This window comes from Lacerta agilis, chromosome 2 (genome assembly GCF_009819535.1).
Source record: "Lacerta agilis isolate rLacAgi1 chromosome 2, rLacAgi1.pri, whole genome shotgun sequence".
Lineage (NCBI taxonomy): Eukaryota > Metazoa > Chordata > Lepidosauria > Squamata > Lacertidae > Lacerta > Lacerta agilis.
Genome location: NC_046313.1, coordinates 105,478,157 through 105,491,869, shown reverse-complemented (window position 1 = coordinate 105,491,869; position 13,713 = coordinate 105,478,157). Strand labels below are relative to the sequence as shown.

Sequence of the window (13,713 nt, the reverse complement as noted above, 5' to 3'; positions counted from 1 at the left end):
AAGCATGCTGGACCATCTCGAAACAACTATTGCAAAGGAAACTTCTGTCATTTTATTAATGTTAAATGCATTATTATTTCTTTTCAGCTTTTCCAGTCCAAATAAAAATTCCAGGTCTCAACCTGGAGATTAACAAAAGGGGGAGATGCAAACATCATGCAAAGCGAAGGGAATGTTTTTTTTCAGAATTATTATTATTATTAATCATCATCATCATCATCATATCATTTATACCCTGCCCATCTGGCTGGGTTTACCCAGCCACTCTGTGTGGCTTACAACATACCGGTATCTAAAAACATAATAAAAGGAAGTCCTTAAAAACTTCCCTAAATAGGACTGCCTTGAGGTGTCTTCTAAAAGTCAGATCGTTGTTTATTTCCTTGACATCTGACAGGAAGGCGTTCCACAGGGTGGGAGCCACTACTTTGAAGGCCCTCTGCTTGGTTCCCTGTAGCTTGGCTTCTCGCAGGGAGGGAACTGCCAGAAGGCACTCGGAGCTGGACCTCAGTGTCCGGGCAGGACCATGAGGGTGGAGAAGCTCCTTCAGGTATACTGGGCCAAGACCATTTAGGGCTTTAAAGGTCAGCACCAACACTTTGAATTATGCTCGGAAACGTACTGGGAGCCAATGTAGGTCTTTCAGGACCGGTGTTATATGGTCTCAGCAGCCACTCCCACTCATCAGTCTAGCTGCCACATTCTGGATTAGTTGTAGTTTCCGGGTCACCTTCAAAGGTAGCCCCATGTAGAGGTCATTGCAGTAATCCAAGCGAGAGAGAACTAGATCATGCACCACTCTGGCGAGACAGTCCATGGGCAGGTAGGGTCTCAGCCTGTGTACCAGATGGAGCTGGTAGACAGCTGCCCTGCACACAGAATTGACCTGCGCCTCCATGGACAGCTGTGAGTCCAGAATAACTCCCAGGCTGCGCACCTGGTCCTTCAGGTCCTTTCTGTTTGAGTCAGTGTCTCATAGGAGCAGGCTCTGCCAGAGTTGACACCAGGGTCTCCTCCAAGGGGAGAGCATCAGGCTTTCTTGCTTGGGGGAACTGAACTCATATGCTGGTCTTTCAACAGATCTGATGCCCTTGAACTGCTTCTCATCTTTTTGTGCAAATTCACAAGAAAATACACTTCAAGGCCACTTGGGTTGTTTTTTTTTTAATAAAAAATAATAATGGTACAGGCAGGAGGGCGTGCGAAGGTTTCATGTTGCTTTTGAAAGAGAATGGGAACCATTTATAGTATACTTGCAGAAGCAAAGGAAAATTACTGACTTGATGACAGGATTTATATAAACATTTACATTTACATTTACATTTTTTATATGAAATATAATAAATTTTCTTTATATATATATATATATAGAGAGAGAGAGAGAGAGAGAGAGAGAGAGAGAAACATTTACATCTTAATTAATGAAATATGTAGAAGATATAGGAAGAATATACCAGTAGTGTATTTTTTAGAAGCAGCAGTATGTAATAAGGGAAAATAAATCAGAACGGAATGTCGGAGGAGGCCCAGGAGGGGAGAGAAGAGGGAATGTAATATGAATGTTATGGATATGTGATGTATGCAGTAACAGAAAATAATAAAAAAATACCTAAAAATAAATATATAAATAAAAATGAAGGTTTCCTGTTCCCCGGGGGTGGGGGTGATGTCAGAGGATGTGTATTGCCATCATCTTAAAAAGCATATGGCTAGAAAAATGAACAGGAGCAGTCCTTCAAGGCAGTAAGGCATTTGTCTGAGGGTCGCATTCATGAGGAAAAGAGTTCCCGTTTTCTCTCCTGGGTGGGTCTGCTCTGCTTTCTTGCACCTCTGGGGACCCAGGAGGCAGAGTTCCATTTGCCAAGCCGCCACCAAGTTGAGCAGTGTCTTTGTCTCTCCTTTTCCAACAGAGATACATTGCGAAACAGAGCACCAAAAAGATGGCAAGCCCTAGTGCACCGTAAGCGTAATCATGTCTGCGTCCTGAAACTGGAAAATAGAAAAAGTCAGCGGTCATGCTTCTGACACCCTTTAAGTGTAGCTGTACCGTGGAAAGAGCTATGTGCAGCATTATTCCACCCCACCAAGAAGGCTAGATAGAACCAGACCTATGTGCCTTAAAATCACGGAACTGTAGAGTTGGAAGGGACCACGGGGGTCATCTAGTCCAACCTCGTGCAATGTAGGAGTCTTTTGCCCAACATGGGGCTTGAACCCCTGACCCTGCTCTACCAACTGAGCTTTCAGCCGTTATGTCAGGCGGCACAACAAATCTGTTTTATTGTTTACTGGTGTGAGTCTGTTATTCATTTTGTGTTGCCTTTATAGCATGCCTCTCCTTCAAAGGATTTACATTTATATATCACTTCCCATGACAGCGAGCCCCCAAAGGATTTACAGCTAAAGTAACAATACAGTGAAAATGCACAAACATACAGTCATGCCTCGTGTTGCGTACGCTCCATGTTGCGTACGTTCGGGTTCCGTACTCCCGCCACCCGGAAGTGTTTCGGGAGGGCGCGTGACCCCTGGATATGCAGAAGCGTTTTGCGCAGATCGCGCATCTTCCGTTTTTGTGTGTGTGTGTGCGTTTGTGTTACGCACGCCCCGGAACGGATTGCGTACATAACACGGGGTACCACTGTATTACAAATAGGGCTGACTTCCCACCTCACCCTCTGAAGTAAGCTTAAGTAAGATAGATGCTGGTGCCAGGAGCAGGGCCAGGTTTACATTTGATGAGGCCCTAAGCTACTGAAGGTAATGGGGCCCTTTATATGTCCAGCTGTCCTTTGTCAACAACAAATTGTCACTGTTTCTTGTGTTGAATATATGCTATATCAGGGGTCAACAAACTTTTTCAGCAGGGGGCCGGTCCACTGTCCCTCAGACCTTGTGGGGGGGCCGGACTATATTTTGAAAAAAAAATATGAACGAATTCCTATGCCCCACAAATAACCCAAAGATGCATTTTAAATAAAAGGACACCTTCTACTCATGTAAAAGCACACTGATACCCTGACAGTCCACGGGCCGAAATGAGAAGGTGATTGGGCTGCATCCAGCCCCCGGGCCTTAGTTTGGGGAGCCCTGTGCTATATGGTAATTTATGGACCTATTAGGTCCATACACACACAAAAAAAAACCTGTTGCTGTATGTAGGTTTTATTTTATTTGTTTTTTTTTTATCTTATATGTTGGAAATGTACATCCAGGTTTTTTCCTTTAAGTTTTTTGGGGGGGGCCCCAAGAGAGTGGGGCCCTAAGGTATAGCTTGTGTAGCTTATACGTAAATCCGGCACTGGCCAGGAGGCCCAGTGGAATGCTATGCTCCTTCCCATCAGTGTCTCCTGCCTACAGGGAAACCAAGGCCACCTCAGGGCCAGAAATGGGCCTGAGTACAAAATTAATCTCATCCAAATATGTCTGGAGTTCAGGAACCGCCTGCTCAAAAACCTTGCCTAGGAGGAGACATTTGCAAGCAGGCTATAATGATTCAGATCTTCTGGGCTCAGGGAGGGTTTCTTAAGGAGTGGTCTCTCCTCGCAGAGAGGCATTTGTTTACTTCCTTGGCACCACCAGTGTCCAATCCCTGTCAGATATGATGAGCCATGAAGCGTCGTAGCCGCCTTGTGACCATCCAAGCACCTTGTCCACATCCTTGAGCCTTATCAATGGGGAATCACCCATTAACACCTGGCCAGAATACTGCCTAGACCAGGGTTATGCAACCTAAGGCCCGTGCTTTTTAAGAAAAATATCTGTACCATGAATTAGGGGCTGAATTATAGCAGATATAGGGAGCTTGTAGCAGGGAATGGATTGATATATTAGAAATGGTCATCCTAGAGCAGGCGTGTCCAAACTTTTCCCAAAGAGGGCCAGATTTGATGAAGTGAACATGCATGTGGGCCAATGAAAGTTGTTGAGCATCTTTTAGGATTGAAATTGTTGAGCTATTGGGGGGGGGATTTTAGCACAGGAAATTAACTGATGCAGGGGCTGGATTAGGCCCCTAGGACAGACTTTGGAAATGCCTGTCCTAGAGGAACCTTCTGGTATGGAGAAGTTATCAGAAGGACAAATCATGGAAAGTGCAAATAGAAGGCAACCTATTTATGATATTCGTATTAAACCATGACTAGGACGAAGTGGATGGCATCTTAAGAGATACAGTGGTACCTCGGGTTAAGTACTTAATTCGTTCCGGAGGTCCGTTCTTAACCTGAAGCGTAATTAACCTGAAGCACCACTTTAGCTAATGGGACCTCCTGCTTCCGCTGCGCCACCAGAGCACGATTTCTGTTTTTAGCGGAGTTCTTAACCTGAAGCATACTGAACCTGAATTGTACTTAACCCGAGGTACCACTGCACATGATTTCATTGCACAATGAAGGGCACCTTTGCACAGAAACAAAAACTCTAGGAGCATCCTCAGGCAACACCTTGAATCTAGGAAACCTCTAAAGCTCCTGAACAGTACAAATATATCACAAACAGAAATGAATGAAAGGAACCATCGTCTACTCCCTCAGTGGCTGTGAATCTCTAGATGTCAATCACAACTGAAACTTACCAGGTATATTAAGGAAGAACTGATACACACAGGATCTACCGGTATTTTGCTGATAAACAAGCTGGTACTCTCCAGCAAGTCCTTCATAAGCATTCTTGACAGAAAGGCCGCTATCAGATATATAGAAGTGCTCTTCATACGTGCCGACACTGTGATTCAGGTGTCTCTTGGCTATGCTCAAGATGTGTTCCCAAGAAGATGAGGAGTGGTGGTTCTTGTTTAAAGCAAGACTATTGGAATGGTTCAATATGTTATTAGGAATGATCATCCCAGAGGAACCTTCTGGTATGGAAAGATTAGCTGAAGGGCAGTTCCAAGGGTCTGGAAATAAAAAAAGATGTGTTGATTTAAAATAGGGCAAGAGTAGCTATCAAAATAGTAGGGAAGCATGATATGATAATACAATGCAAGAAATAATGTATTTTTGTCAGTTCGAAAGCACATCAAAGTGCAAGTAGATAAATAGGTACCACTCCAGTGGGGAAGGTAAACGGCGTTTCCGTGCGCTGCTCTGGTTCACCAGAAGCGGCTTAGTCATGCTGGCTACATGACCAAGAAGCTTTACGCAGGCCGGCTCCCTCGGCCAGTAAAGCGAGATGAAAGCCGCAACCCCAGAGTCGGACACGACTGGACCTAACGGTCAGGGGTCCCTTTACCTTACCTACCCTGAGATCTGTACTTTTACATTACCATACATCAGTGTTGTAGTTCAGTCGTGTCCGACTCTTCGTGACCCCATGGACCAGAGCACGCCAGGCACCCCTATCCTCCACTGCCTCCCGCAGTTTGGCCAAACTCATGCCAGTCGCTTCGAGAACACTGTCCAACCACCTCATCCTCTGTCGTCCCCTTCTCCTTGTGCCCTCCATCTTTCCCAACATCAGGGTCTTTTCTAGGGAGTCTTCTCTTCTCATGAGGTGGCCAAAGTACTGGAGCCCCAAATTCAGGATCTGCCCTTCTAGTGAGCACTCAGGGCTGATTTCTTTAAGAATGGATAGGTTTGATCTTCTTGCAGTCCATGGGACTCTCAGGAGTCTCCTCCAGCACCATAATTGAAAAGCATCAATCAAACTGTACATCAGTGTACAGGTGTGTATATTTTTGTTTTCCTCTTTCTTTCTTTCTTTCTTTCTTTCTCACTCTATCTTTTAATAAATGAAATTGTTATAATAGAATATTATTATTTGGGGGGGGAACCTACTCTGAGATCATTTGAAAAAGTGTGGGTAGTAAATTCTATTATTAATAATAATAACTAATAGGAATAAAAGCAAACCAAAAAAGAAATTAATTCAAGCAGCCCTCCTCACCCCCCCCCCAGTGGTGAATCCATATGACAGTAACTTCAGAACCTCACCAAGTACACTAAGGAAGACTCGATGAAAACAATTTTTTCTCAATAAATCTTCAAGTTGGTATTCTCCAGCAAGCCGTTTGTTGGTGTTATTGATAAAGAGGTCATTTCCCTGTAGATAGAAGTGTTTCTTGTTTGTGCTATTGTAGACTCCCAGTTTTCCTCCAGTTATGGCTAATATGACTTCATCGGGATCAGACGAACTGCTCTTATGAAATAAACAAACGTTGGGACAACTGGAAACATTAGCCAAGATCATCCCAGGTGAACCTTCTGATATAGAGACATTATGATAAGGGCAGTGTGTAGAACCTGGAAGAAAACGAGGGCAACTCATTAATAGAATTATACCACTAACCAGACAGATTAGATCTCACATTTTAAGAGAGGCATACAAAAAAATGGCACCTTTGCAACTGCACATTTGGTAAAGGTCATATTAAACTCGTTGACCAAAGTCCCTGTAAGCAGTTTGGAAGCTTACAGGAGCCCATCATCTTTGAGGGGCAAACTATCCTAATTGGCATGGCAGGTTCTGTTCACCCTCTGCACCCCAAGGCCCCGGCAGATGCCACAACTCTGGGCTGAATACAACATTTTACAAACCTGTCTTAAGAGACCTTACACTTTGAGGCATATACTTGCAACATTGAACTAGCAGATCTAGTTACACGCTTCTCATGGTTTCCTTACTTTTCTACTAAATCGCGTATTCCAAAATTTGTAATCTTCAAATTTCTTCCTCTGTTAATTTCTATTAGCTGCTATTCTGCTGGATTTATTCAAGACCTGCTAGGTTATTTACTTGTCTGTACTGGTCCTTAAAATATTCAATAAACATTTTCCAATCCTTCTTGTTTTCTTTATCTTCCTCTTCTCTTACCCTGCTCGTTATGCCTGCCAATTCAGCGTATTCAAGCATTTTAAACAGCCACATTTCCTTAGTGGGCACCATACTCGCACCGGTGGAGCAAGCCAATCGGGCGTCTGGGATGGCGCACGTGCCCTGTACCCGGGGGCGGGGCCAGCCCACTGCGGGATGGAGCGAGCCGGGGCAGGACGCTCCGCCGGGCCTCTGAGGAGTCTGCCTGCCTCCTCCCCTACAGCTTAGGGGAAGGTGGCGGGCGGACCATTTGGGCAGCGTGGAGCCTACAGGCACCCAAGCCACTGCGTCTCTCCTGGGCGTGCTGCAGGACCTGTGGCATTTTGTCACCCCGCCGCCTCAGTGGTGACACCAAGGGCAGCCTGCCCTCACTGCACCCCCCCTTCCTCTGCCCCTTCATTAGGGTGGGTCATAAAAAAAAAATTCGAAAAAGTTTCCTCCCTTGATCTTATCTCAGGCGTATGGTATAAACATAGTTAAATTTCAAATTTGGGACAAATCGGTTAATATTTAGACCCTGCTCCTACAAATTGAAATTGTGCCTCACCACAAGCCATAAAAACATAGGAATTTGACTCATTTAATTCTCCAGTATGTTAAATTGTGAACTAATAAACATAAATTTTAGGTTTTATGTAGAGCAATAATAGTTGCATACTATTATTTTCTGCAATAATTATTTTATTTAAGATAAAACATGTTGATAATTTACATGAAAAACCAATGGTTTTGGAAAAGATTATATGGAACAATTAAACAAACGGTGTACTAAACATAAACAATAAAACGCCACTCATATTATGTGTTGCGTCAAAACATCACATTATACTTATAAATTGTACTAAATGCTTACATTTTGTGTAATTAATAAAATTATGCCATAGGCACAGTATACATTGTACAGTGCACCATATTATATCATGCTAAAAATATGCTTTTATGCATTACACTAAACGTCTATTTTGGTGCAAACTCCTTATTTGTCTCTTGTTTTGGGAATTTAGAGCGATTGTTCATTGTTGTTTTGATGGTAGCATCAAGTCTTTTCTCTCCAATAACCATCCTAGATGCTCTAGTAACCTCCTTCACTGCACATTCAACCATTTGCGAATGGCACTTGAATTTTGGAATTGTTAATGGAGTGGTCACAATATTTAACAGTTCGTTGTTTGTCATGTTCCTGATTATTGGTGGCTCATATGTGTCAGTTTCTGACCATTTTATCATTTGTTGCCACTTCACTGCTTTAAAATCAAGGGTTGGCACTCGAAATGGACGAACTGTTTTATCTTAAATAAATACACCTGAGATAAGATCAAGGGAGGAAACAATTTCGGGGGGGATTTATGACCCACCCTACCCTTCATCCTCATTCTCCACCTTTGTGTCAATAAGATTCTGGCCGCAGTGGTGTAAATTTAAATTACTTCCCGCCCGTGACAACCTTGGCCCAGTTTACTATGAGATCTCACCCCCACATATGCCCACCCGACCGCTTTGATTAGCAGAATTGGCACTTGTACAAGCACCACATAATACCCTCACCATAGCTGAAAAACCCCTGATAATTGGCACATTGGAAGTTCCTGATTATTTACAGTGGTACCTCTGGTTGCAAACGGGATCCATTCCGGAGCCCCATTGGCAACCCGTGACATGTGCACCCTGAAGCGCCACATCTGCACATGTGCACGGCGTGATTCGGCGCTTCTGCGCATGCGCACGACATCATTGCGCACTTCTGCGTGTGCGCAACACGCCGAACCCAGAGGTCACGTGTTCCGGTACTTCCGGGTTCAGTGCGGTGCGCAACCCGAAATCATGCAACCTGAAGCAATCGTATGACTGTATTTATATACTGCTTGATGGTTAAAAAACAAACAATCCCGCAAAGCGGTTTACAAAAGATAAACCGGCAAAAGCAAGCAATACTTGAAAACATACAAAAGTTAAAACACTCAAGCAGATCAAAATTACCTCAACTATCTAAGCCCTCGACTATCTAAGTATTTGGGTAGGCTTGTCTAATCAAGAATGTTTTTAGCTGGCGCTGAAAAGTGTACAGTGAAGGCATCTGCTTCATCTCAAGAGGCAGGGAGTTCCAAAGTCTAAGTAAGTGCTGCCACACTAAATGATTGAGGTATTACAGATGGAGAATGGATATTATGTAGCACTAGTGATATCAGGCAGGCAGCTTCCTTTTATTCTTTTCAGCACCTTCTGAAGATATTCGTACTTAGACAAGCTTACACATCTAAATGTGCATTCATATTTAGGCAAGCGTACTTGGTTGGGACGCGGGTGGCACTGTGGTCTAAACCACAAAGCCTAGAGCTTGCCAATCAGAAGGTTGACGGTTTGAATCCCCGTGATGGGGTGAGCTCCCGTTGTTCGGTCCCTGCTCCTGCCCACCTAGCAGTTCGAAAGCACGTCAAAGTGCAAGTAGACAAATAGGTACCGCTCCAGTGGGAAGGTAAATGTCGTTTCCGTGCGCTGCTCTGGTTCGCCAGAAGCGGCTTAGTCATGCTGGCCACATGAGCCAGAAGCTGTCTGCGGACAAACGCCGGCTCCTTCGGCCTATAGAGCGAGATGAGCGCGCAACCCCAGAGTCATCCGTGACTGGACCTAACGGTCAGGAGTACCTTAACCTTTACCTTTACTTGGTTGTTTAGGATGTTTTATGAGTTTTACTTTGCTCCAGTCCATTTTATTGCACTTTTAAACGGTTGTAACTTTTTAGTGATAATGTTAATGTTCTATCTTTTTAATAAGGTTTTAAGAGGCTTTTTTCTACAATCCAGTGGTCTGTGAATTTTACGAAGTAAATAAATAAATTCAGTGTAACACACCCACGAGAAAACTGGAACTGTTTTTCTTATTCCTGCTATTTCTTAATCCCTAAAAACCTTCCACCTGAAAGCATATTTTGCCCAGGGCAGCCACACGACTGTGAGTTAGCTGGGGTGTGAACTCAGCATTTTCTGGGCTACATGCCATGATCAGCTATGGAAGTGGCAAAGTTTTTATGAGAACTGTCATGTACTGTAATGCGATCTTAATAGATTAGTAGCCCTACAGCTCTGCTGTTTACTCACTAGCATGAGTGAGAGGAGGAGGAGGAGTTTGGATTTGATATCCCGCTTTATCACTACCCGAAGGAGTCTCAAAGCAGCTAACATTCTCCTTTCCCTTCCTCCCCCACAACAAACACTCTGTGAGGTGAGTGGGGCTGAGAGACTTCAAAGAAGTGTGACTAGCCCAAGGTCACCCAGCAGCTGCATGTGGAGGAGCGGAGACGCGAACCCGGTTCACCAGATTATGAGTTTACCACTCTTAACCACTACACCACACTGGCTCTCTTTGTGAGGAGAGATAATATCAAAACAATATATCCTCTCCTACCTTCCTTAACATTCTCACATGTTCAGGATACTGAGAATTGTTAGGAGAGTCCTCCTATCCAGTGGCGGAGTAAGGCTCCGCGGTACCCGGGGCGGCAAAGGAAACGCCCCGGGGGCGGGGCGTCGTGACATCACATTGTGACGTCATGACGCTCCGCCCCCAGGGCGTTTCCGGGGGTGCCGGCGCCGCTTCTGCAGCCCTCTTTTAAGCCGAAGAGCTCGCTTTTAAGCTCTCCGGCTCAAAAGGAGGCTGTGGAAGCGGCGATCTGATGACAGAGTGCGCCTGCGCGTGCAGGCGCACTCCGTCGTCGGGCCGTGCGCTGCCGCTCCCAGGGTGACGGAGGGAGCGGCAGCGCGTGGGAATGGTGGGAGGGGCTGCCTCTTGTCCCCCCCACGTGCCGCCGTTCGCTCCGTTGCCCCAGGAGCAGCAGCACCGCACACACCGTGCGCTGCTGCTCCCGGGGCGACGGAGCCAGCGGCAGCGCATGGGGCTGACAAGCGCCGGCCCCTCCTGCCACTCCCCACGCCGCCGGTCACCCCGGGAGCAGCAGCGCTGCACGGACGGGGTGCTCCCTCGGCCGTGCGCTGTTGCTCCTGGGGTGACGGAGGGAGTGGCAGCGCTTGGGAATGGCGGGAGGGGCTGCCGCTTGTCACCCCCATGCGCTGCCGCTCGCTCCATCGCCCCGGGAGCAACAGCGCACGGCCGAGGGAGCACCCCATCCGTGCAGCGCTGCTGCTCCCGGGGTGACCGGCGTTGCCTGGGGAGTGGCGGGAGGGGCGCCGCTTGTCGCCCCCACCCGCCGCTTGTCGCCCCCACCCGCCGCTTGTGGCCCCTGTCGCCCGGGGGCGTACCGCCCCCACCGCACCCCCCTAGCGACGCCCCTGCTCCTATCACCCTCACAAGAACTAAAATTTCCAGAATTCTCTGGGGGAAAGAATTGACCATCAAACCACGACGGGGTGAACTCCCGTTGCTCGGTCCCTGCTCCTGCCCACCTAGCAGTTTGAAAGCACGTCAAAGTGCAAGTAGATAAATAGGTACCTCTCTGGCGGGGAGGTAAACGGCGTTTCAGTGCGCTGCTCTGGTTCGCCAGAAGCGGCTTAGTCATGCTGGCCACATGACCTGGAAGCTGTATGCCGGCTCCATCGGCCAGTAAAGCGAGATGAGCACTGCAACCCCAGAGTCGTCCGCGACTGGACTTAACGGTCCTTTACCTTTACCCATTTGTTGTCTTTGGGCAAGGTGGGGAGAATGCACTGAACCACACGGCTGATGTCTAAGCACCTGACCTAGGCTTAATGTGGACCCTAAGCCCCTCCTGCCTCTTTTAATTCCCCTATGTCCATGAGGTGTTCCTCTGTCAACTTCTGCTCTCCCACATCTCCCCCTCCCTAAATCCAGCCAGATATCCTCTATGCGGTTGATCTAGCTCCCTAAATCAGATTTTTTCAAAGCATAGCGCAGGAGGAGAAAGCCTCATGGACAAGGGGGAATCAAGACAGGAGCTCTGGTCTGGGCACAATCCACATTAACCAAGGTCTGGACGGGTCCTAACAATCTCCTTGTCAGCCCAGGCCCAAGGAGTTTCGTTGTTGGCATCCCTCTGTCTCGAGAGACAATGGAGTGTGCCTCCAGGGGAGAAGGCAAACAGCTGCATTAGTAACTTCCTGTGAAACAACCCCCCCCCCCCAAAAAAAAAACCACTCCACCCTAACGTGCCGAGGGAGACAAGGCAAACCCTTAAGAAGTTCGAGGTGGGTGCGTAGAACCCAACACTACCAATCTTACCCAGTTACAGCACCATTAAAAAATGGTCACGTGGGGTGGGGGGTGGGGGGCAGAAAGTATATTTCTAGGTGGTCGAGTTGTGTCCCGCATGTTGAGATCTCTGAAAGCAGGGGTAGAAACTTGAATAAAATATTGGGGGGGGGGGGTAATCGATCACATGATGCGGTGCACGCACACCATTTGAATGGCAATGCCCATCCACTGTGGGGGTGCCGGCCCCTCAAATATGTTATTGGGGGAGGGGGCAAAGGGAGTCCTCGGCCCCTAGGAGTTTGTTCGTATGTCTGAAAGTAACATCGTATCTTGATGACAGGAGTCATGCAGTGTAGGGGGGCGGGGCAAGTGGGGAAAACTTTTTTTTGCGGAGCGGGAGAGGCATCCTCGCCCTCTAACTCCCACAGGAGGGAAGCTTCCGATCAGGACTACGAAGCGGGGGGAGGGTTTGAAAGAGCGACCCCCCCCCACGCCACAGTCCCATCAGGACACTTCCCAAGTCCCAACCTAACCCTGGGGCCCCTCACATCTCACTCGGCCGTCGGAAATCGGCTACGAACCCGAAAAGTCCGCCAGCGTCGACAGGCAGGATTGCAGCAGCAGCAGCAGGGCTCGGGAGAAGCCCCCTCCTCGCCACCTGCACCTGTCGCCTTCGCCCCCGGCCGCCATCTCCCGCTCCTTCCGACACGCTCTTCTTCACCACACCACGCACACACACTCTTAACAAACTTCGGAGAAGTTCCGAGAAGAAAAAAGGCAGGGCATAAGTTTCCGGAAATGGGCGGGGGGAGGGAGCCGGGAGCCAGTGTGAAGCCCGCTCGGCTCTGCACAGAAGCGGCGCCTGCTCACAGACGGCGGCATATATGCCAACTCCCTGGGGCCATGGGTGCCCCAGCACCCCCAAAATTACCCAAGAAGGAGCAGGGCACCCACAAATTTCGGTGCCAGGGTCATGCACGCTCCATGGCATCCACAGCCCCCGGGCCCGGCACGTACGGTAGGGGGTGGGGCAAGCTGCCACACCTGGACAGCGGGATGCAGTGCAGGTGCGTTTTGGAGAGTGGAAGCTCGCCGGCACAGCTGCGATCCTTAGTCATAGCCTAGAGAACAGCATCCCAAGTTGCGCTGAAGGAAGTTAATCTACCCATTCGAAGAGAAAACAGTAACTGATCTTAAATACAAGAAACGAAGTGTTTATTGCATTTAAGAACAGAATTGAAAAGAGAGACTATGCATGTACTTAAAAAAAAACCCCAATAAAATCTTTAATAAAATTATTTAACAAAGGAGCCGCTAGGAATGGATCGTCGATTCTGGCTACCGACCCTTGAGAGCAGTTTCCGGAGCCATTTGCTTTGAAGATAGAGGGCGCACACACTTGTTAGGAACTTTCCAAGGGAGGTATCCAGAGGGAGGTATTTTCGTTTGATGGCGTTTCCCAACCCCTTCACTTTTAGTGTAATTGCTTTTAAGCTAGCCTTTCTGCTTGTCTGCTTTATATGATGACCCTGCCAACCCCTCAGGGTTCTCCTGTGTCTCTCACCTTATATTGTCTATCAAACCTATTTTTTATTATTATTTTAATATTTTTATTAAGTTTTATAAAAACAACAACAGCAAAATCAAACACATAAAAACCAACATTAAAAACATAACAACAATAAACAATAGTCCCCAATCCTACAATAAGAAACAATACACAAAAGAAAGTGAAAA

General features: G+C 47.1%; 1 protein-coding gene across 2 annotated transcripts; it reads right to left on the bottom strand.

The window, feature by feature from the left end:
- Positions 1–1,659: 1,659 nt before the first annotated feature.
- Positions 1,660–12,686, bottom strand: LOC117042967. 2 transcript variants are annotated; one of them, XM_033142587.1, is made up of 4 exons: positions 12,525–12,686; positions 5,934–6,242; positions 4,577–4,897; positions 1,660–1,989 (listed from the first exon to the last, which is right to left on the bottom strand). In XM_033142587.1, exons 2-4 carry the CDS (start codon positions 6,187–6,189, stop codon positions 1,736–1,738), a joined length of 831 nt encoding a protein of 276 aa, XP_032998478.1. In that variant the 5' UTR covers positions 6,190–6,242; positions 12,525–12,686; the 3' UTR covers positions 1,660–1,735. The 2 variants fall into 2 exon arrangements, with proteins under 2 accessions (XP_032998478.1, XP_032998479.1); XM_033142588.1 differs by lacking the exon at positions 5,934–6,242 and having other exon boundaries at positions 12,558–12,686.
- Positions 12,687–13,713: the final 1,027 nt, after the last annotated feature.